Here is a 21,383-nt window from a genome sequence, read left to right on the forward strand (position 1 = left end):
TGATGCCCACATCAGTGTTGAGAAGGCAGCTTAATATGTAACAAGAAAACTGAGGTAATCTTTACAGCATCATCTTGTTATTCTCCATTTAATCACTGAATTTGTTCCTTTCATCTACTCAGTGACTTTCAAAGTTACAAGAATATTTTCACTTCCCACAGAGGTAGAATAGATACAAGCCAAAGAAAGGGAAACCCTTTTAGCATAAAATATATGACAAACTAGTAACTACCTACCATGTCTATATCTTGCAATGGAGTTTGGTGAACAAACTGTGGAGGCAGCAACAGCCCTCATTGTCTAAGTAAATAGTATCACCCAGCACCACAATCTTGTGTCTTAAATATGCACATAGGATGGTGTTACAGCTAAATGTGGAACTTTAGTATTCCCTAATTCAGGGTGCTAACTGTACAATTTTAATAAATACCTTTTACTGTAATTTCTACATTTAAAGGCTATATATTGTGAGTATACACAATATATAATAGACCCACAAGAAAGTATGGGTCTATTACCTACAAAGACAAAAAGATCTTCTGGAGATCTTGGTGTTTCTGTTCCCCAGGCAGATACAGACAGAGGAAATTATATAAAACCTGCAATTGTATACCCTGCTAGCCCACTCAACAAAGAAGGCCACATTCATTTCCTCAAAATAAACAGGGATACACAGCAGTGCAAAGGAGATATTTAATGAAGAAGAGGGTAACAGGCAAAACTCAGTCCCAATAGTTTCTTGTATCAAAAATTAAAACAGCAGAACTAGAATTTACAGTTATGGAATTTTTCCAGCTTCATAAAATAAAAAGAAACTAAATTGAGTTACCATGATGCTGCATAAGCACATTGGGCCTTCCACTTGAACATCACTTCAGCACTGCTGAGCAGGTGTGTGCCTACTGCAGCCTCCTCTCAGGCTTCCTGCTGAGCCTCTGCTTTACTTTCCTTTTGAACAGAGACTATTTACATATCTTTTAAAATTAAAATGTGCTGTCGTCCATTTTGACTGTGACTGCCATTCTTTCATGTAGAAAAACAGCTTTTTGCTGGTGTTCTGGTCTGTGTCTTACTCTGTCACCAAAAAAGGACTGAAAGACAAAAACCAAGGCTGCACCTGCATGAACCTCCACAGGTCTACCCTGGCAGCTGTGCATGGCAGCTCTGTCAGTACTGCTCTCACTGCCCCACATGGCAGAGGACAAACAGACCTCACCCTGTGATCCTCCTGGGTGCACTCCACCACCACAAAAACACAAGCCTGCTATTTACTGCAAGAATTTCTCTGCTGATTCTGAACAAATCCCAGCCTCATGTAAATCCTCCCATGTGATGCAGCCATCCCAGCCTCTGCTTCCTGGCTTGGAAATGCAGAAGGTGGGGTGTACCAAGGGGAATGGAAATCACTAATATTGAAGTAACAGATTTAGAGGTCTGCCTCAACAGGGCTCATGCAGCCACAGCACATCCCAAGAGCATTCAATGACTCTGTTGTGCATTTGAGGGGCAGGGCAAACAAGGAGGGAATTCAGCACGAATGTGAAGAATGAAAAAACATCACTAGGTGGTGGTTATGTGATGTTATAAATTGCCATAAAGTATGCTGGCAGCTGTCACAGTTCTTCCACATTACCATTAAGAAGATAGGCTAGAATGGAATAAAGATGATTTTACTGACTTGATGAAAAAAGATCCAAGCTCTCTAAAATGTGCTAGACTTTGATGAGGTCACAAACTTGACAATGAACTGCATTGGGAACTCATTACTCTCCCTACCACAGTAATAACCAGGGAAGCCCAGAACTGATCTCAGGGCTCATGCTGTGCAATCCAAAACATAGAAAGCCAAATACATGCAGATATATGGCAACAACAGTCTGCACATATATGGAATTTACAGCTGGAAGAGGCTAAGGCAAGGAGTGGAAAAAGAAAAGTACTAAACAAGCAATGAGTGTCTCAGAAGTAGCTGAGCAGATAAGAGTTAGTTCAACCTGATTTCACTCAAATACTTTAATTTCAAGAAAACCATTGCATACTGAAAGCAAGTGTACTTCAGACATCTCAGTCAGTCTGGATCAGAACTGACAGTGCGAGGCATGAAACAGTGGTTTCCTAGAATATCTTGAGGGTCAGAACACTTTATATCACAAATGACCTTTACAGAAATCACAGAGAAATTTCTCCAATTTAGCTAAACTGATTTGCAAATTAACTTATTTACATCAGAGACAGCCACTGGTACATTGTGTTAAGGGTGGGAGAATGGGTTTGGAAGCCAAACCAAGCTAAGTGAGTACTGGGCACTCTTTAACTGATTGAAGCATAGTCACAGAAGCTTTCTACATGGATTTAGGCAAATTGGCTTTAGAAAACCATTTAGTTAGATCAGTGCCAATTCTACAATTAGGCCACAAATACAATTTTCACTTTGCACATTGCTTAGTTCACATTTGTAGAGCTTATGGGAAAACAAATGCATTCCAATGAAGTAGACAGCACAAATGCCCATTTCAGTCACACATATAGCAGGATTATATTTAAAACACTCAAAAGAGAGTTTACTGTGTCCAAATGAATGCATCTCTCTCTCAGCTACTTTTAATCATCTAAGCCTGTATCTCAAATTATTAAAAAGATGGGGAACTTAGATTCCTAATATTAGGTGCACTGAATTGCACCTCCAGGCCATGCAGCTGAGGAATTATGTACAACATTTGAGAACTTTTCAGGCAGATTTTTTATAGAGGATTCTGTAACAGGAATATAATGGATCTGCAGACAGGATTAAAAACTAGATGTAGTTCTCTTTGCAGTTTTAAGATTGCTAAGCCTAAGTGCGTTTGAAAAGAGAATAATATTGCCACAGTTCTGAGCAGTGAGTCTACAGAGATTTATGGGGTTTTTTGACATTACTCAATAAAATGGAAAAGAAGGGGGTAAGGACTTTGCCCATTTATCCTGTATTAGAGGGTCAGCTATCTGAACTCATGAGATGCACCACTAGCTCTACAGATATAAAGACCCTCACTTATGGGAAGAAGCCTTGCTGATAAATCTTTCTACAGATGACCAATGGTTACCTAAAATTAGAGTCGTCAAATAATAAGGAAAATAAAAAAAGAGGAAAAAAAACAAAGCAGAAAAGTAAGTGAATTAGAGAAAGTAGAAAACAGCACAAAGAAAATTAGTTTGTTCCAAAATGTAACAAATTCATGAAATAAGGATGATGATGATGATGATGATTGATGATGATGATGATGATGATTCATATGCTTGAATTTAAAAAAAAAGTTAAGAAAAATCTAAATTTAGTGCAGAAGTAGAACTGTCTGACTGTGCATATCGGGCAGAGTTTTCCTTTCCACACAATTATCAATAAGGCATTCTAAAGTGAACCAGCGATGAAAGGTATCATAAAATCATCATTCACATATACCAGTTTTCATATGCTTGTTGGTTGTTCCATTTCTTCCTGTTTGTTCCAAAATAATTCAAATTTTCATTAAGTAGTGTGATTATGAACACAGAGAAAGCAATTTATCAAGACTGTCTGACACTTTAATTGCCATCACTTATAATTCAGGAAAAGGGGTATTACAAATCTCCAAGCTTATTTTTAATTTTTACTGTTCCTCTCCCTGCATCTTCATCTTAATTGAATAGATACATAAGACTCCTAAATACAGTAATAAAAATGATAAAAATATAACCTAGGAGCCCTTTTTTTTTTTTTTGTGGTAAACTTATAATGTGGCAGTAAGAAATTTTTTTTTACATATATAGTGTTTATGATTTATAATGTCTTTTTATACTCACAGCAACACAGAAGAGGTGGTTTTCTTCATCGTTCACTTGACATACCTCTCTAATTCTGATACTGTGTTAAGAAGTCATGCTTGTAAGTAATCTAGAGCTGGAAGTCCTTTGCACCGCTGTAGGAGTCTAACTTTATTTTTAAGAGGAATTTCAGAGTGAACTGTTTCTGCTATGGATTAGTGACACACAAAAAGTGGAATCATCATCCTTAGTATCAATGTTCTTTCAACAACAGCCCTAAAATAGGTTTTGAGATGGAGAAAAAGCCTTCATTTGAGTATATCAGCTCAGAATGTATAACAGTCCCTCTAGGATAATTTTATTCAAGGCTATTTTGTAAAAACTAATGAGTTTGAAATTAAAAATAAAACTCTCTGCCACTTAGTGTTTTTCCTGAATTTCAAATATTAAACATTTATCTTAGTAGCCTCTCTTCGTCTTACATGACCTATTTTTTACTTTCCTGTGAACTGAAAAACAACTCAGTGTTCAGTTTTCTAGACATTCACCATATAAATAATATTCGTAATATTGCTACATACAGGTACATAATTCAGATAGCTTTGCCCAACACAGTTATACCTCAATGCCACATATGTTATATATTTTCAGACATTTAACTTCAAAATCTCCTATCTAAAAAGCTACAGATACTGCACAACAAGCACCACGTTTGATAGAGAGTTATTACACGAGCACAGTGTCAGGATTGTGAGCTATGGACTCTCCAGAAAATAAAAAGAAAATGCATGTACAGGATCCTGTTCTAAAGCTTACAGATGTACACAGAATTTTTGCCATTCAGATAAATCTTCAGAGAGACTCATGGTAAACTCAAAGATTTTATATATTGCTTTTCAAAAGTAAAAAACCAACTGTATAGCTATACCTAAAAAGACTGTAGCTTTGTACAAATGGACATTGAGGCTTCTCCCTGCCCTTATCCTTTCTCTTCCCACTGCCAATACTTTATTTTAATCAGCTGAAGAATTCCCAAGGACTGTGATAAATGCAAATATTTCACCCTACAAAACTGTTAACACGTATTATTTCTTCCCTAGGCAGCAGAATAAAACAAATCCAGAAGCAACTATAACCAACACAACCTACATTTCAGGGCATCACCAGTTCCAACTATCTGGAGCTTTGCTTAATTTATAGTCTTCAAAGAAAACACCCCTCCCCAACAGGCCTTTTCTCCTCTTGACCTTTCTTTTAATTTAACTTCCATTTCAAATTCATCACTTTTCTTCAGTATCCCCCAGTTAGATTTCTCCTCTAAGATCCTGTCCGCTCAAGATCTTAACGTATTTTTTGCAGATTGGTTTCCTCTTTATAGGTGCACTTCCATACTCTAGCACCCTTAACTTACCAATCTGACAATGCTCACTTTGTCCAGCATTCCCTGCATATTCTAGAAAATCCTTTCCTGATTCAGAGATTGCCAGACTAATCTGCAGGAAGCAGTGTACTTCTTTTAAGCACAAATAGCCTTGACTCAACAGAACAGTAGTATGAACTCCAGTCTTTACAAAAAGCAAGGTGAGTATTTATCTTGATAAGTCTTGAAAACTTCCACTTATCAAGAGTTTTCACTGTAGTAAGCATCACAGGAGTGAAGGAGGGCCGCCTTAACAACTAGAGCTAGGCTCAGTTTAAAATGCGCTGCAAATCATTACCATGGCTATCAGCTGGTAGCTTTTTCAGGGTCAAACTAGTCACTCACTCCAGCAATGTGCAACAACAACTAGGAATACACAAAACTATTTTTTCATGTTGAACTCCTATAATGGAAGGTTTGAGTTTTTTAAGTTATGCAGTGAACATGAAACCAGATCTGTCCTACACTCCTGGTTCAGGATGAACTTTGCCAAATTCAGAACACACAATATCAGCACAGTACATGGGCAAAAGAGAAAGCCTATGTGACAGACATGAAGTTACAGTTCTATAAATTTTCTCTTCCCAAATACCTTACAGTTGGTTTGCTGCTTGGGAATGTGCATTGAATTCTAAATAAAATGTTGCATGTTGTTTTAAGTTTTGACATTAATGTGTATTAGGAATCAGTGCTGAAATCCAGATCTGCATTACACAGCTATTAACAACACACTAGAAAGGAATTTTTCAAACCCCAAAAACCTCAGAAGAAATCCCCAAAACACAGCCATTCTCTGTCAAAATTACAGGCAGTCATCACTTCAGGTAGAAAAAGAAACTGAGCTCACTTGTTTATCCTGCATCATGTTTGTTCCAAAGCAATTAACTGAATGAAGAAATTTGTTGCCTGTCCACAATCACAGCCAACTTAAGGCTTGCCAACTGCTGTCTTCTGGAATTAATTCAGCCAATATTGTCACGTGCTTCAAGCACATCCTCAAATCTTGGCCAGATATAACTAAATGTTAGTTTTGTTTTGTTTTGCTTTGTTTTTTCCCAACAGAGAAACACCACAGCTAAACTATTAAAGAATTTCCTTTAATAATTCAGTATAGCTTCCCTAATATGTATTTCCTGATATAATAATTCAGTATAGCTTCCCCTTGTGAGGGAAAATGAAAAAAGGTCAAAATAACATCATTAGTGCCCCCAGGAATCTTCAAAACACTTCAAAACTTTGATTTCAATGGCAATGCTCTTTCTCTCCATGGCTCTCACATTAGGTAACAATTCACATTTCTTATCAGTAAGTAAAATGTTTGGCTTTGTTTCACAATAAAGTGTTAAACAACATGTTACACATCTTGCTCATGAAAATGTATTCACCATATATAGGACAAATTCACCCATCTCTACAGGGAGAACTTACAGCTACAGTTCTTGTACATGAAAAGCAGGACACAAAGATCGGTGTTATTTCAGAATTAAGGACTAATTTCCGTTAAAAAGATCTCATACCAAAATTTACAGTAACTCAATTACAACACTGCTGTATGCTTAGCCAATACTGATATATATAATTAAGCCCAAATTATTAACCTACTAAAAAGCAGCAAAGCATAGCAACTAGCTTTCACTAACTAATGCAAATGCTCCTGAAATACAAAATTAAGTGCTACCAGAAGAATTGATGACACTGGCCATGCCCTTGGAATCTTGCCCTTGGAATCTTGCCCTCTTTTTCTTTTTTTTTTTAAAGCCTGATAAAATGCATCCCCTAGAAATCAGCTAAAGAACATAACCAAGAATCAACATGAGATCATTCAACATATTTATCATTCTAATGTACTGCAGATCAAATTGACAGCGGAGCCAACTGTGAAGATCGAACAGTAATTCTCACTTTGAGACTTCACATTCTGTTGTGCTAGAATTTAACTGCATGGGCCGAATCCCAAAGGTCTTTGCAGACATTCAGTGAACAGTATTAAATTCTGCAAATGTTTTACTAATAAAATTTTGGAGGAAAAACCATAGCAGACCAGTATGTGCCAAACCTCACCTTAATCCATGATCTTAAGGGTCTTTTCTACTGTTCTATGATTTTAAATCAATCTCCTTGTGTTTACATCCAATAAAGCAACTTTTACCAACATGACTGAAGAGTTTTCTTCCATGTAGACTTTACCTCAGTTTGCAAAATGGTCAGTCTTTCCTCACTCAAATCAAAGTTTTCTTTTTTTCTACATTCTTCAGGTGTATGATATATGTCTTCTTGTCTGAATACACTCTTCCAACTCTGCTCTGCAAACACTATTGTCAATATATTGAGGATTTCCTCTCATACTCATTACTGCATACATTCAAATTACTACACAGTCACACTTTTACTTCTACCATAGACCCACTGAATGAAAAAAGGAAAAAAAAGAAAAGGGAGGGTGAAATTATTATGTATGCTTCAATTTTCAGGCACAGAAACCAACAAAGAATCCCCAACCTTCTTTCAAAATTGTCTAAGCTCTCCTTTGCACCATATTTTACAGTCACAAACAAAAATACAATTCCTTCTTTTTTTAAAACTCTATTTTATTTTTTATTTGAGCACTACATTTTTTATTTATTTATTTTTATTTTCTAAGGTAAAAATTTTTATCTTCCCAGTTTGCAGTCAAGGGTGAACCACAGAGACATAAACCTGGATCTCCAGAACTCCCTGCTAGCACTTTAGCTCCTGATCCCTCTTCACTCTTGATGTCCCTCCTAGCCTGACCAAATGAGTTCACCATGACATAATCCCTACACCATTCCCAGCTTTCACTGTATTATGACATTCTGCATCTTTTGCTTAAATGTTGGTTTCATGGTTTTATGCTTCTCATTAGTCAATATTCCTCCCAAGAAGCAGAGATGTATGAACTTAACTTGAACTGATCCTCTATTCCCTTCAAAAAAAAAGAACTAAATGAAAAAAGACATAATAATAATAAAACAGACTGCAATGCTTCAAAGATGAAAAATCACTGTGTGTGCTATTAACATGGCCTGATGTAAATGATTGCCAAATCTTATTTTATTTAATATATCCCCTTACTAAAGCTAAAGAAGGGAAAACTGCATCCCTGGGAGAAATGACTTTCTTAAAATGTCTTATAAAATATTTTAAAGAACATATGTTTTGACAAACAGGAATAACTTTAATTGGCCATGAGAATCACCAATGAGATAGCAATTCACAGAAAATAAGATGTCTTAAATTATGTAACTCCTTCAGGTTTCTCCCATGTTTAGTGAGATAAAATTTATAAAGAATGGAACACTACTCCTGTTATCAAACATGATTAATTACTGTAAAACAATGTAGTAATATATACGCATATCTAGTAAGACTGATCCATCACAGCTTAAAAAAGCAAGATATTCATACAGTCCATGAAACTCTACTCAAACTTACAGCCAGGAGCTGAATTAAACATGTAAATGCAAGAATACCTGATTAAGTAATGAAATCTAGGATGCAGCTTCTTCATTAAAATATTCAAGGACAAATCGGGGAAAAAATGGAAAATAAAATCTTATTGACTATCATAATTACAGGTCAGGAACATCTATATGTTAATTTGTTTATAAATGTATATCTGTGTCTGTGCATGTACATACATCTATACACACACAAAAAAATATTTGCATCCACATTTATATAAGGATAAGAACACCTGAAGTCTGAAAGCACTAGGATCCCAAACATTCTCTCTCCTGTCTCCTGCTCACATTTCACCCCATTTTTACATTTCTGCAGTGCACACCGTTGTCACACTGTACTTGTCTGAACAGTAGAATTGCAATGAAAAATTTAGGTCACACATTTTTCTTTAGCCTCCACTTTTTCCAAGACCTTCCCAACCACAGACAAGGCTTGGGTTTCTGAAGGCAACATATTACTAACAGTGTGATTAGGAAACTGTAACAATTACCTTGTTATTTTAAAATTGCTTTGCCAGTGAACAAACAAAATAAAATTTGCAAAGTTTGTTCATTATAATCACTAACACACATCTCCTGATCTCTATTTGCAAGGAGCACAAATAGCAGCAGCACAAAATAGGAGTTTAATATTTCTTCACATTATTTTAGAAAATTAACTCTTGATATGTGAAGAAAGCAGGTATCATTTCAAAGAGGAATGCCTTCATTGCATGAATCCGTCAGGACTGCAGTGCAAGAGAGGTTGCTCTAATGAAATACAAACCCAGCGTAAACTACATCTGCACTTCTCTAGAGACTAATGGGTACATTTCTGCTGCCAAATACTAAACTTAAATGCCTTTAAATTGTTGAGAATACAAAGTCATTGAAATTTTGCAGGGTTTTCATTTCAGTAAGTGAGGCAAGCTATCACACTTTCAAAGAAAAACTGCTAACACAGCTACTAAAGTAGTATAAACAGAAGATAGGTATCTATAGCTATCATTGCACTTCAAGCCACAGCAAAACAGTAAATTCTAATACAAAAGCATTGGAAAGAGCAGTGATTCAGAAGTACTAGAATAGCTAGCCAATGGCTCAGTGACAGTGCAAGATACTGAATGCAACACAGTGCTGTTGAAGAGTGAAGAAACAAATAAGAACCAATTCTGAGAACCTTCAGAGAGAGTTTTAAGAGACACTTAATGCTGTCACAGCTCGTGGATGGAGGTGCAGACTGTACCTACTTACCATAGCTGTTTCAAAAATGTCATAACCTAGTCCTTAGGGAAGTAATTTTGAAAAGATCAAAAGATCAAAGCTCCCATCTCACTAAAAGATTAAGGAAGTGGCAATTGGAGAAAGAAGTTTAAGTAGATAAACCTGCAGTTCATAAAACCCCAGCATCTTCCATCCTTAAAACAGTGAACATCAGTCAAAAGAAATAGACATGCAACCTGAAATATCTTTGCCAGTTTTAAGGTTTGGCTGGATATATTGTGATAAACCAAGTTAATGAAAACATTTTCTTTGCTTCAGTCCATAAGGGTTCATTTTTCCCCAAGACGTAATTTTCCCTGTTATTAATATTTATTTTAATTTTTAATTCCCCCAGTTTATTTTTTCTGCTATCAAAGCACCAACTTAAAATATGCAATGACTAACCAAGGAGACCCTGTAGCTGCAATGCATCAAACCAGTTTTGTTGACCATTCACGGGTCACTGCAATATTAGCTTCACATGCCTGTTTTGGAGACAAATGACAGACAGCCATTTCTTTTCCAAGCTGCACAGGTATATCACCTAGGCAATCAGGAAAATAATTCTGTCCTGCTGTCAAAAATCTCAGTTCTCAAATTTGAAACTATATTTAAATAGTCTCTAATAAAGCCAGCAATAAAATTTACTGGCCAAAGGATTAAGATGCCTAAGGTGTTTAAATCAATTTAACACACAGTATTACCAGACAATGAAGAGATAATGAGTTATAGAGCAAAGCTGATGTTCAATATCTACACTGAAATCCTACCCTGTTTGATAGATATCAAACAATGTTGATGTCATTTATTATATGCCTTTTACTATATACACTTTTGTTTTTAAACCATGAAAACATGAAACACCGTCATTATTAAATAAAAGGACTTAATTTTCCATTGTAAGGGAAAGAAGGTTGGAAAACCAGAACTTACTTCTTTAGAATAGGATAGATTCCTTCAGTTGGAAGGGACCTGCAGCAACCATCTAGTCCAACTGTTTGACCATTTCAGAGCTGAATCAACAGTTAAAGCATGGTTTTAAGGGCATTGCCCAAATTCTTCTTAAACTTTGACAGACTTGGCACATTGACCACTTCTCTAAGAAGGCTGTTTCAGTGCTTGACCACCCTGTCAGTAAATACATGGTTCCTAGTGTCCAGCCTAAACTTTTAAGGCAGCTTTGAATCATTCTCACACATCCTGTTACTGGGTATCAGGAAATCAGCACCTCAAGCTCCACTTCCCTTCTCAGGAAGCTGTAGAAAAACAAAACTCCATCCCCACTGAGTTATTTATAATTTTTTTAAATAATTTTGCAGACCAAGGGAAGAATGTTCAAGGTGAAACTCAGATATGCTTGTGCATCAATTACATCCTAAAATTCAATGAAAATCTGATGGTAGGTATCAGATCTAGAACTCCAAATGCAAGAAAATTTATTTCCCAAATGAGATCAGAAACCAGGAAGACAACTAAGGTTCTTCTCCAAACCATATCTGGATTAAACTAAGAATATTGAAAAATTTCTGTCATAAAAAAGACCTGTGTAGCACTTTCAATGATACTAATAAAAAATATCAAAGTTAACCCTTTCAGCTTTATACAATTATCCTGTGAAAATGAAGATACTCCTGAAACCAATTATTAAACATAACTGCCATTCATATTAGTAGGATTACCAACTGCCAATAAAGAATATTGCTCACTTTTAAAGTTCAGAGAATTTTCAAATACCCATGTAAAAATAAGGACTATTGAGGTCATTTCCTTTGATATTGTCTAAGAATTAAAGAAAATTTATACCCAGACATTTGTATACTTCAAAAACATTTACATTTTCCTGTAATAATTTTTTTATCTACATTTTAAAAAATTAAAGTTCTGTTATGGTACAGGCTTTATATCAAATATTAATTACTACATATTTGATTATCCTCAATCTTACAGTACACAGCATATAAAAGCCTAGTATATCTTGTGAATGTTCACAATCTGAGAAATTACCTAGGCCAACAGAAATGTGACTAGAAGACATTATTCTTCCCCTCCTTAAGAGTGCCCACCAGCAGGGTGCTGTTGGGCATGGCTAAACTCTCACTCAGTGCTGCAGCAGGCACCAACACAGCCTGTGCTCTGCATTATGGAAACAACATGTACCCAGCACTTCACAGCACTTTTCTGCAGCCCTCTCTGTCACTCTACTAAATTTCATCTCCTCCAATGCAATTTTCTCTGCCATTAACTGAGTTTCAGCATTTGATTTCTGTTGCTCTAAAATCCCAGGTACTATCAGATCCCTAATACTGGAATAGCCTTGTGCTTTTATCAAAGCAAGCATTTTAGCGTGGTGGAAGTCATTGCCAAAGAAGAATTACTTCTCTTAGGGTAAGGATTAAACAGTTAAAAAGAAGTTTACTGCTATATATCTATTATATCTTTAGTACTCTAAAAATTATCCAAGCCAAATGCACAACCTTCAAGGGATACTTAATCTTTATAAAGACGAGGCAAAGTGGAAAAATGTAATTCTGCATGCTATACACTAATGAAAATGTAAACACTTTAAACCATACTTATTTAAAACTATACTTATTTCAGAACCAAGCCTAGATCACATTGTGTGTCATATTTCATGCATATTAATGAACTTTACCACATAATTCTGCATTGGGCTAAGAGACTGTTCTCTGTTTACAGCGTTTTGCTGGAATATATCAAAGACCCAATATCTGAGGTTCACCTAGAAAAACTAAGAAACTACAAAAGGCTGTCTGTAAGAAGAAAGAACTGAATTATCACACTACCGTAATAATTAACCTACTGGTAGAAAGACAAAAACCACAGCAACATCTCAGAATTTTCAACTTAGAAGCAGCAGGGGGAATACAACACATTGCTATAATACATAATTGGATAATTTCATTTTTAAGCTTCAAGCCACCACTTCAGCCAAGAAATCTGTAAAGCAAATCACAAACCACAAGAAATTGTGTTTCATGTGATTAGATGGCATTCTATTTTTAACTCTTCCGATTAACAGATGGAAGTGGAGTTTTTCTTTCGAAACTCCTTTAGTCATCATAAAGCACCAACAAAGATGTTAATTAAACAAATTAGTAGAACAAAACAAAAACAAAAAAAAATCAAAAAATGTGTGTTTTCATATTCATTCTCTACAGCTATTACCATAACACTCTGACAAAATTACCATTTAGTTATATCAACATATACATGTGTATATCACTATAGGGAAAAAAATGTACCAAGTCATCACTACAACTTGAATCCCTATGAGCACATTGATAAATGTTGCCAAGCTAAATTTTTATTACTATGTCCTTGCACATTACCCCAACTGAATATTTTGTTCACCAGTATAAATTATTTCTGATGTGTGAAATATTCTCATGTTTCAGCCCTTGCATGAGGGAAAAGCCTCTTTGGAAGTAAGAGAACACATAGGACTAGATGTAGTTCCCCTATTTCCTCTGCATATAAAATTATTGAATAGCTTTGCTTAGCATTTCTTTTGAATAAAATTTGAATTCCTGTGCAATTACTGATTTATACTGGAAAAGTGTGTGCTTGTGAAAGAACTAGAGTGTGTAAACAAACTGTATAACTATAAGAAACATACTAAGTAGAATGACAGATGATAGCTTGATATTCTGACTATTACTATACCTGTATTTTATTTGCCTAACTAATTCACTCACAATAAAAAAATAAAAACTAACCAAAACCCTGCAGAAATCCCCACAAGTTTTTACACTGAATCAGTAAGTTTATGTAAACCATGCTAACAGAAGTGAGGTCTAAAGAAAAGTTTAGTAAAGAGAATTAAAAGGGAAAATACCCCCATTGGGGTGCTAAATATAGAGAGCATAAACACTCTCTTTCCAGTTATGGCTGAAGGAAACTGTCTTTCCCTAAGACAAGCCATGAATCTGAAGCACAGGACGAGTAGGAACTGTCTCTTGAGAAATTAACAATGCTGAAAAAGCACTTGATAATGAGAAGAACTTGTTTCTTCCATCTTAAAACTACTGGACATCCCTTTTAAAAGAGATTATTAAAAAATTAAAAATGTATAGAGGGAGCCTTTCCTCTTCTCATTCTTCTACCCCAATTGCATAGCAACTTCTTAGGAAGAGAACAATTGTGTTCTGCCAATGATCACTGAGGTAGAAAAGGACAGGCAAATTTTATACAAACTTCTCTTATAGTATATTAAAGTCCCTACAGTAAAGGATATTAATCAAGGATATGGAATTTGTCTGACTTCTGAACTTTTTTGATTATGACTTAACACAAATTCACCAAATCAAGCAAAAATGCTGATTTCTTCACAGGGTATTGATTGATATATTTACTTTGGACTAGGTACCAAACACCTGAAGAATAAAAGGACCTTGAAGATACCAGTTTTCTTGCATTGCTTAGTTCACATTCTGACTGCATCACATGATGTGCATGATAACGTGATTTCTCACCTGACAGTAGCACTGAAACCTATACAATATTCATCCCAAGTTGTGAGCTATTCCTCCCACCACCATCCTAATCAGTTTGAGGATATATTCTCATCCTCAAAGTAAACCATTTAAGAATTTTACCACTGTAAACAAACATGACAAATACCACATTCTATATTAACTACATAAAAGAAGATAACATGGTCTGACAGATTTCTCAATCAAAAGTACTTCTCACACCGTTACTATATTGGGCTGTGTCTAATTAGCTGATTTCCACTTCCAGTTACACCAAAGCAAATTCAACCTAAATCCATTAACCAAATTATTTTAGAGTCACTGAAAGACAAATCTGGCTGTATGCACATGCACATACCTAATAGCATCTATTTCTGAAATGACAGGACAGATCATCTCTGTGTCATTTATGTCAGAGCCATGACAAAATCCTGTTCCCAGATGAATAAGTGACAGTGAGAAGGCTGTTTTCAATGGGAAGAGGAAGCCAAGAGCTGGCTTGTTTCCATGGAAACACTAGCAGCATCAGGCAGAACAGCTGTAGAGGAAGAGGCAGAAGTTAGGAAGGCGGAAATCTTGCTGATTTTACCTCACTGATATGTCAGTACCATCAGAGATCATCTACACTTAAGGTATATCAAGCTAATTTATGTTGTATACATCATGTATTAAGCTAGAATTTCCAATTAAGACTTTTAAAAGCCAGCATGCCAGAAGTAAATTAATAAAAATTATTTACAATGTGATTTAGTTACATGTATACATGAAGCTACAGAGTGTATGAATATCTGTAACAGTAATGCATTGTGACTTTTGTCATTAGAAACAAATCTTTTAAAAAAGACAGCTCCCATAGCACAAATGCTTCAAGCAGAGTGATTGTTTTTCACCAATTGAATGTAATTGACTGTTTTCCCACTTACAAATATATTCAGTGCTTTGATTACCAACAAAAGGAATACCCTCTTTAAAGCATCAACCTTGTCTGCCTAACCAATAACTGAATGGTAAAATCTAATCTAATCTATACCTGCTCTCCTCGGTGAATAAAGGACAGAATAAAGATTTTTATTTATGTATTAAAGGGCTTCCTATCAGTTAAGAAAGCAAACCTTTGCTCTTCACTATTATTCTACAAACATATATTCTAAGATTAATGTACCTTCACCACTCCATTCACAGTATTTCAGACTACTGCAGCAGTGTTGTTTCCACCAAAAATAAAACCTGTCTTGCATCAGAACAGGCAAAGCTCTAAAAATATAACTCACTTCAGTCATTCACCATAGTACATGACAGGCTTCCTAAATCAAGGCTTTCTTGACAGGTATCAAAACAGGTATCTAGGTACCTGGAGAAAAGATAAACAAGCCACCAAATAAAGATGTAAGTTATCTTTGATAAGAATGTTCTCCAACATAATTTCTGTATCTTTAGCCTCTCGAGGGAATCTATAAAATCGTATTTTTCCCCTCTCCCATCTCACTCATTTCAGCTGATTCTTCACATCACCGCATGTTCAAAGCTGGTGTAGATGCAATGGGATGCTGAAAGGAATCTCTGACAATTTAACATCATGTAAAGCAGTAGACAGAAACTTTGTATTTCCCTCTGAAAATAGTACCCATTGCTCAAATACAGCTCCCCATGTTGCTATGAAGCAGCATTAGTATTTTCAAGAACCCTTGCAAGATGTAAGTATCTTGATGCCTAGACTGCAAGGCTTTTGTGGGTTTATTTGCATTGCAGTGAATATTTACTTACAGCAAACTTGACAAATACTTGCTAATTAGGATTTATATTTCCTTGTAAACTAAGTAATTATGATCTTTCCTAGAGATAAAAACCATAGCAAAGGGGCTATAACTTGCCTTCAGCTGCTGCAAACAGCAGTGCCAGCTCGAGTGCCCTGGGCCACGCTGACTCCCACACTGCTTAACTACCCAACTTGGCAGGTGCTGTCCCCTTATCCACGAACAGATTTACAGTCTTCTCAAAACATTAAGGATATATAGCTATGGAGTTGGTGAATCCCAGGGCCATTTTTGCATTCCTGCACTCAGTACAGGAGTAATCAATAATCCTTAGGAGAAATCAATTACAAATACTAATTACTTCTTTAAACAGCATCATTTTTCACCTATTTTTCAAAAGTAAAAAGGCTTTAAAGGTAATTACTTTGAAATATGATATCTGAGATGAGCACTAGCATTCCAGTTCCTGCTGGACATCTGCAGACACTTTTTGAACTCAGCACCTAATATTGCCTCTTGTACTTTCTTACAAACTACTTAGATGTATCTTTGCGCTTTACTAAAGCAAGCAAGTACCTGGCACTTACAAGCCCCTGGACACCAAAATCACTGACAGATACTAACTAGCAAAACGGTGCACATGTTTTAGTCAGATAAGAATTAGGTGTCTGTTTCCGAGATGTTTAAACCAATGCAGAAAGATTCAGTTGCCCAGCACTCCTCCTCCTATGACAGTAGCTTATGCCAGCAGCTTTCCATATCTACGTAACAGCATTGTGCCACACAGCCTTTTGTGAATGATTGTTCTATTAAGCGTGGAGTGAAAGGAGTATGGCTGTACTCTTTAATTTCATTTCACGGTCTATGAAACCCAAAATGATAATATGAAAACAGAAATAACATTCCAACCTAACTCCTGAACTTGGGAAACAAAGAAAAGTGTTGCAGGCTTCAAAGCAATCATATATACATGGATTACATTTTATATTTACAAGCCCCATGTTTAGTAGATGTCACTATCTCACTACCAAATTGCATGCACTAAAAGTTGAGTTTTTTTAGAATCTCAAATAAAGTAAACCTTCTTGTCAACAAACTAGTTCCACTATTTATATAACATCACTGGATGGTCTTGCTAGAATAATCTTGTGCGTGCACTATCCCCAAAGAGGTTACCATGGCAACTTATATTTGAATTTCTATAAATTTCTATTTTTAGAGATCACAGTTTAGAATAAAGAAAATCACAAATATTAAGTACCATTTCATTAACAGAAAATATCCCATTTCTATCAGTATCATAATTCCCAAAAAAGACACTGGTGAACCTAAATCAGTAATGCTAAAAGAAAATAATTATCACAGTTCTGAGGAAAGTTTACCACTAAGCAGCCCCACCATCATCTTAGTCGTGTATGAGTCAGTAACTAACACTGTGAGGCAAAGATTGAAGTTCACAGAGTTTTGTCTTGATTTCAGTAAGCCCAGGATTTCACTCAAATGTTTTTAGAGTTAGTCATCATCTCAGCTGACATAAAACAAGAGTGTATTTGCCAGAATACTCAGAAAATAATGGCTCTTGTTTCAGGAAAAACCTAAGTGTCTCAGTTCCAAACTAAGGTTACCATCACCTTAAATTACTATGTTCAAGACTGCTTACTAAGTGCATGTGAGTCCTTAACTACAAATTCACTTTAATGCTTTAAAACTCACCAGAAATTCTTGAAATTGTCTCCCTACCTGAAAGATCAAGTACAGATCTTGAGAAAATGAAAATAGAGATTTAGACGCTGTTGTTATGGTTCTGACACTGCCTTATACTGGCTGCCTGGGTTTGAAATCAGAATAAAATGTTTAAAACCAGTTTTTGAGTTATAAAAAGTAAATACTCTTATCTTCTAAGAGATTGATGGTGCCATGTTGCGATTTCCTACTGTAGTGTTAATTACCGTATTCATTTTGCAAACTTGGAATATCTTCACCCAAATCACTACTGGTTCTATTACAGATAGAAGAATTGGAAAGCAAGTGCCTACAGGTTCTGTCAAAGACTGGGCTGAAAACCCAATTGCAATGCCAGGACACAAGAGCATGTCTACCTTCCTATTTCTCCTGGCATCTTCCACTTAACATTTACTCCATACTTCTCAGTTCTCCAGCAAAGTTGAGCAGGAAGATTCTCTGTTGTAAAAGCTGCAGTTTTGACACTGTCAGCAACTTTTCACAAGACAGCAGGTGAAAGAAAACCTGCAGGGCAATCACCACATACACTACAGTTTGCCAGGTAACTGACAGCCAAATTTTCTTTAGGATTCAGACAGCTGAGATGCGAAATGTGGGTATGTCACTGATGAGCAAAGATAGACACTTCTGGTAGCTTTTCTTCAGAACCCATTCTTTATTAAAAACATATTTTAAGAATCAACTGGAGCCAGTTGTCAAGGGAAAACATACTGGTAGGCAACCTTCAAAAACATAAACAACGTTGGCACTCAGCAAATGACAGAAATAACTGTGAGGACTTTTACTTTCTGTTTAACTTACCTCACTAAGTTCATAGGGTGAGCGGGCAGAAAGTGCATCATGCCATGGGGTACAATTCCAGAAGTCACTTAACCACACATTTATGTGCACATCTATGAGACTGCCAGCAGAGTAAGTGGAACTGACTAGGAGATTACACCCACCATAACCGCACTTTCTGCAGAATGAGGTTTAGCTCTGAATACTTTGTGGAAATCCTGATAAATATGCTACAAAATGCTTATTGCCATTTTATAATCAGGCATTTCCTATTACAAGTCCTTTGTCTTGTGTTGCAGGGAGGATTTGATGGAGGTTGCTTTTCTGGTTAAATTAGAGACACCACTGCGTATTTCTCTTAAAGGAATTACAATCATTTGTTTGCTCCAAAGCCCCGGGTTAGAAAGCAAACCCACATCAGCACTGACGACTGCAACAAAAAGATAGAACTAAAATCCAAGTCATCAAAGTATGAAGTAGTGAGCACCAAAATCTAAAACCCCTATCTAAATAAGAGGAAGTCAGTACGATCATTTACTGCCTTGTCCCCAGACCCTCAGTCACTGAGCCAGTCAGGGTCACCCTGAGAAATCAATGGAGGAAGAGCCAGGGTGACCGCCTGTCACATTTACTTTGTTGAACCAGGATCACCTACCAGTGCAGACAGAGCAAAGCTCAGAAAGGACTGAGGTCGCTCTCCCGTGTCGCTGTCACCACCTGATCCCAAACACGAGACCTCAGGCCAGCTGCCCCGGCCCCAAACGCACCTTCATGCAGGTGCTCAGGGCAGATGAGGGTGCCTTGGGGCTGTTCCTGCTCACACCCACACACAAACAGGTCCATCAGTGAGTCACCCCCTCCACACCCCCACACAGGCTAGGGGGGTGACCGTGGCTCCCTTGCAGGCTTTTGGGAGCACAGCTCCCACCTCACCCCACGTACACTCCCATGGGGAAGATGCTGGCACAGCGGGACTCCCGTGCTGCCTGACATTGCCTGCAGATGTAGAGGGGACAAGCATCACTACCCCACGTGGACCGATGCCCCCCCTTGCAGTGGCCCACCAAAGCATCACTTCTGCACGCACACCCCAAGCGGGGCGAGCTTCCCGGTGATGCCGACTCCCGATCAGGGGACCCCGGCAGCCCCTCGGCCTCCCCAGCCGCCGGTGGGAGCGCCGGCCGGCGGCGCTTACCCTGGCGGCGCGGGAGGAGTAAGGGTCCTCGAAGAGCGCCCAGACACGGGGCTGCAGCCGCCGCCAGCGCCCGCCCTTGCCCTCGGCGGCCGCCCCCACGTCCTCGATGCCCAGTCTCTTGGCGGCCAGGTCGTCGTCGTCGCCGTCGGGGGGCGGCTCGCCCGTCAGCAGGTCGGGTGCCTCGAAGATGTCGAGGGCCTCCTCGGCGTCGCGGTGCTGGCGGTAGGTCATCCAGCAGCAGGGCTCCACGTCGGTCTCGTCGATGCCCCAGAAGGCCAGCTCCTCCTCGAAGAGCGGCCCGCAGACGTCGGCGGGGCAGTGCAGCTTGCCGGTGCGGTAGTAGTTGAGTACATAGGCGAAGACCCCTGGGTGCCGGTCGAAGAAAAACTCGCTGGCGCCGCCGCTGCCCCGGGGGCTGCAGCCGCTGCCGGGCTCGGGGCAGCCGCCCGCCGGAGGCGGCGGCGGGTTGGGGGGCGGCGGCGGCTCCTCGCCGCCCGGGGACTCGCTCTGGGACTCGCAGGCGAGCAGAGCCAGGCGGGTCCCCGGCAGGGTCTTCAGGGTGCTGCGGTAGGTCTCGTGCCGCGTGCCCCCCACGTTGAGGATCACCCTCTCGTTGTCCTCGAGCTTCCCCATCGCTCCGGGTGGGACATGACTGGGGAGAGCGCGGGAGGCGGCGGCGGGGATTGGGAGGGGGGCGCGCCGGTCGCTGGGCGGGGGGCAGCCGGTCGCCGGCAGGTCCGCGGGGAACGAGCTTCTGCCTTAAACGCAAACAGAAGAAATCGAGGAGAAGCCCTCCAGGCACCACCGTAGGAGGGCTATTCTCCGCGGTCACGGCCTGTCCCAGACCCCTCCCAAGATCTCCCGCGAACCTGCACACCGGGGAGAGCCCTCCCGGCCCGCCCCGCCCCGCCACCCACCGCCGGCCAGCTCCGCACGCTCCTCCGCGGAGGGCTGTGCCGCCTGCCCGCTCTGGGCACAGCTCCGGGCTGTCTCCCGCTTCCTCTGGAAGCAGGCTACCGAAATGGCACTGCTGCTGCTTCCACCGCGTACGGATCCACCACCGTCCCCACCCCCTTCTCCCTCGCGGGGCTGTGTGAACAGAGCTGATGAAACAGAAAGTGTACGGTTAATTATTTAATGGGCATCTATCTTTTATTATCCTAACAGCTTAACGAGGGGGAAAAAAGAAGGCTTAGATATTTTTCTCTGCCCCTCCACCCCCACTGTGGGAGGGAGGAAAAGGTTGCTTTTTGGGAAGAAATACCAAGCACCCCATAAACGCAGGCAGCAGGCACACTCCGGCAAAAGCTGTATTCGTGGAGCTCGGCTCGCTACTTTCTCAGACAAATCACGAAGGCGAGCGCGCATCTCGGGGAAGGGCAGGTGGGATCAGCGCCGCCGCGGGTCCCTCCCGCTCCCCCGCCAGCCCCGCGGGTCCCTCTCGCCGCTACCTTTGCCGGAGGAGCGACGGCGGCTTCTCTTCCCGGGCGGGCT

At 39.1% G+C, this 21,383-nt stretch overlaps 1 protein-coding gene across 5 annotated transcripts in view; it reads right to left on the reverse strand.

Annotated features, from left to right (window-relative positions):
- The window catches only part of KCNC2 (potassium voltage-gated channel subfamily C member 2), a 106,701-nt gene extending 86,100 nt beyond the window's left edge, over positions 1-20,601 (reverse strand). For all 5 annotated transcript variants that reach the window (XM_068999217.1, XM_068999219.1, XM_068999203.1 and 2 more), the window contains exon 1: positions 19,890-20,601. In XM_068999217.1, the coding sequence (XP_068855318.1) occupies positions 19,890-20,522 (633 nt within the window). In that variant the 5' untranslated portion in view covers positions 20,523-20,601. The remainder of the gene's footprint in view (positions 1-19,889) is intronic.
- Between the last annotated feature and the right edge of the window lie 782 nt (positions 20,602-21,383).

Source organism: Aphelocoma coerulescens, chromosome 1A, assembly GCF_041296385.1.
Source record: "Aphelocoma coerulescens isolate FSJ_1873_10779 chromosome 1A, UR_Acoe_1.0, whole genome shotgun sequence".
NCBI lineage: Eukaryota > Metazoa > Chordata > Aves > Passeriformes > Corvidae > Aphelocoma > Aphelocoma coerulescens.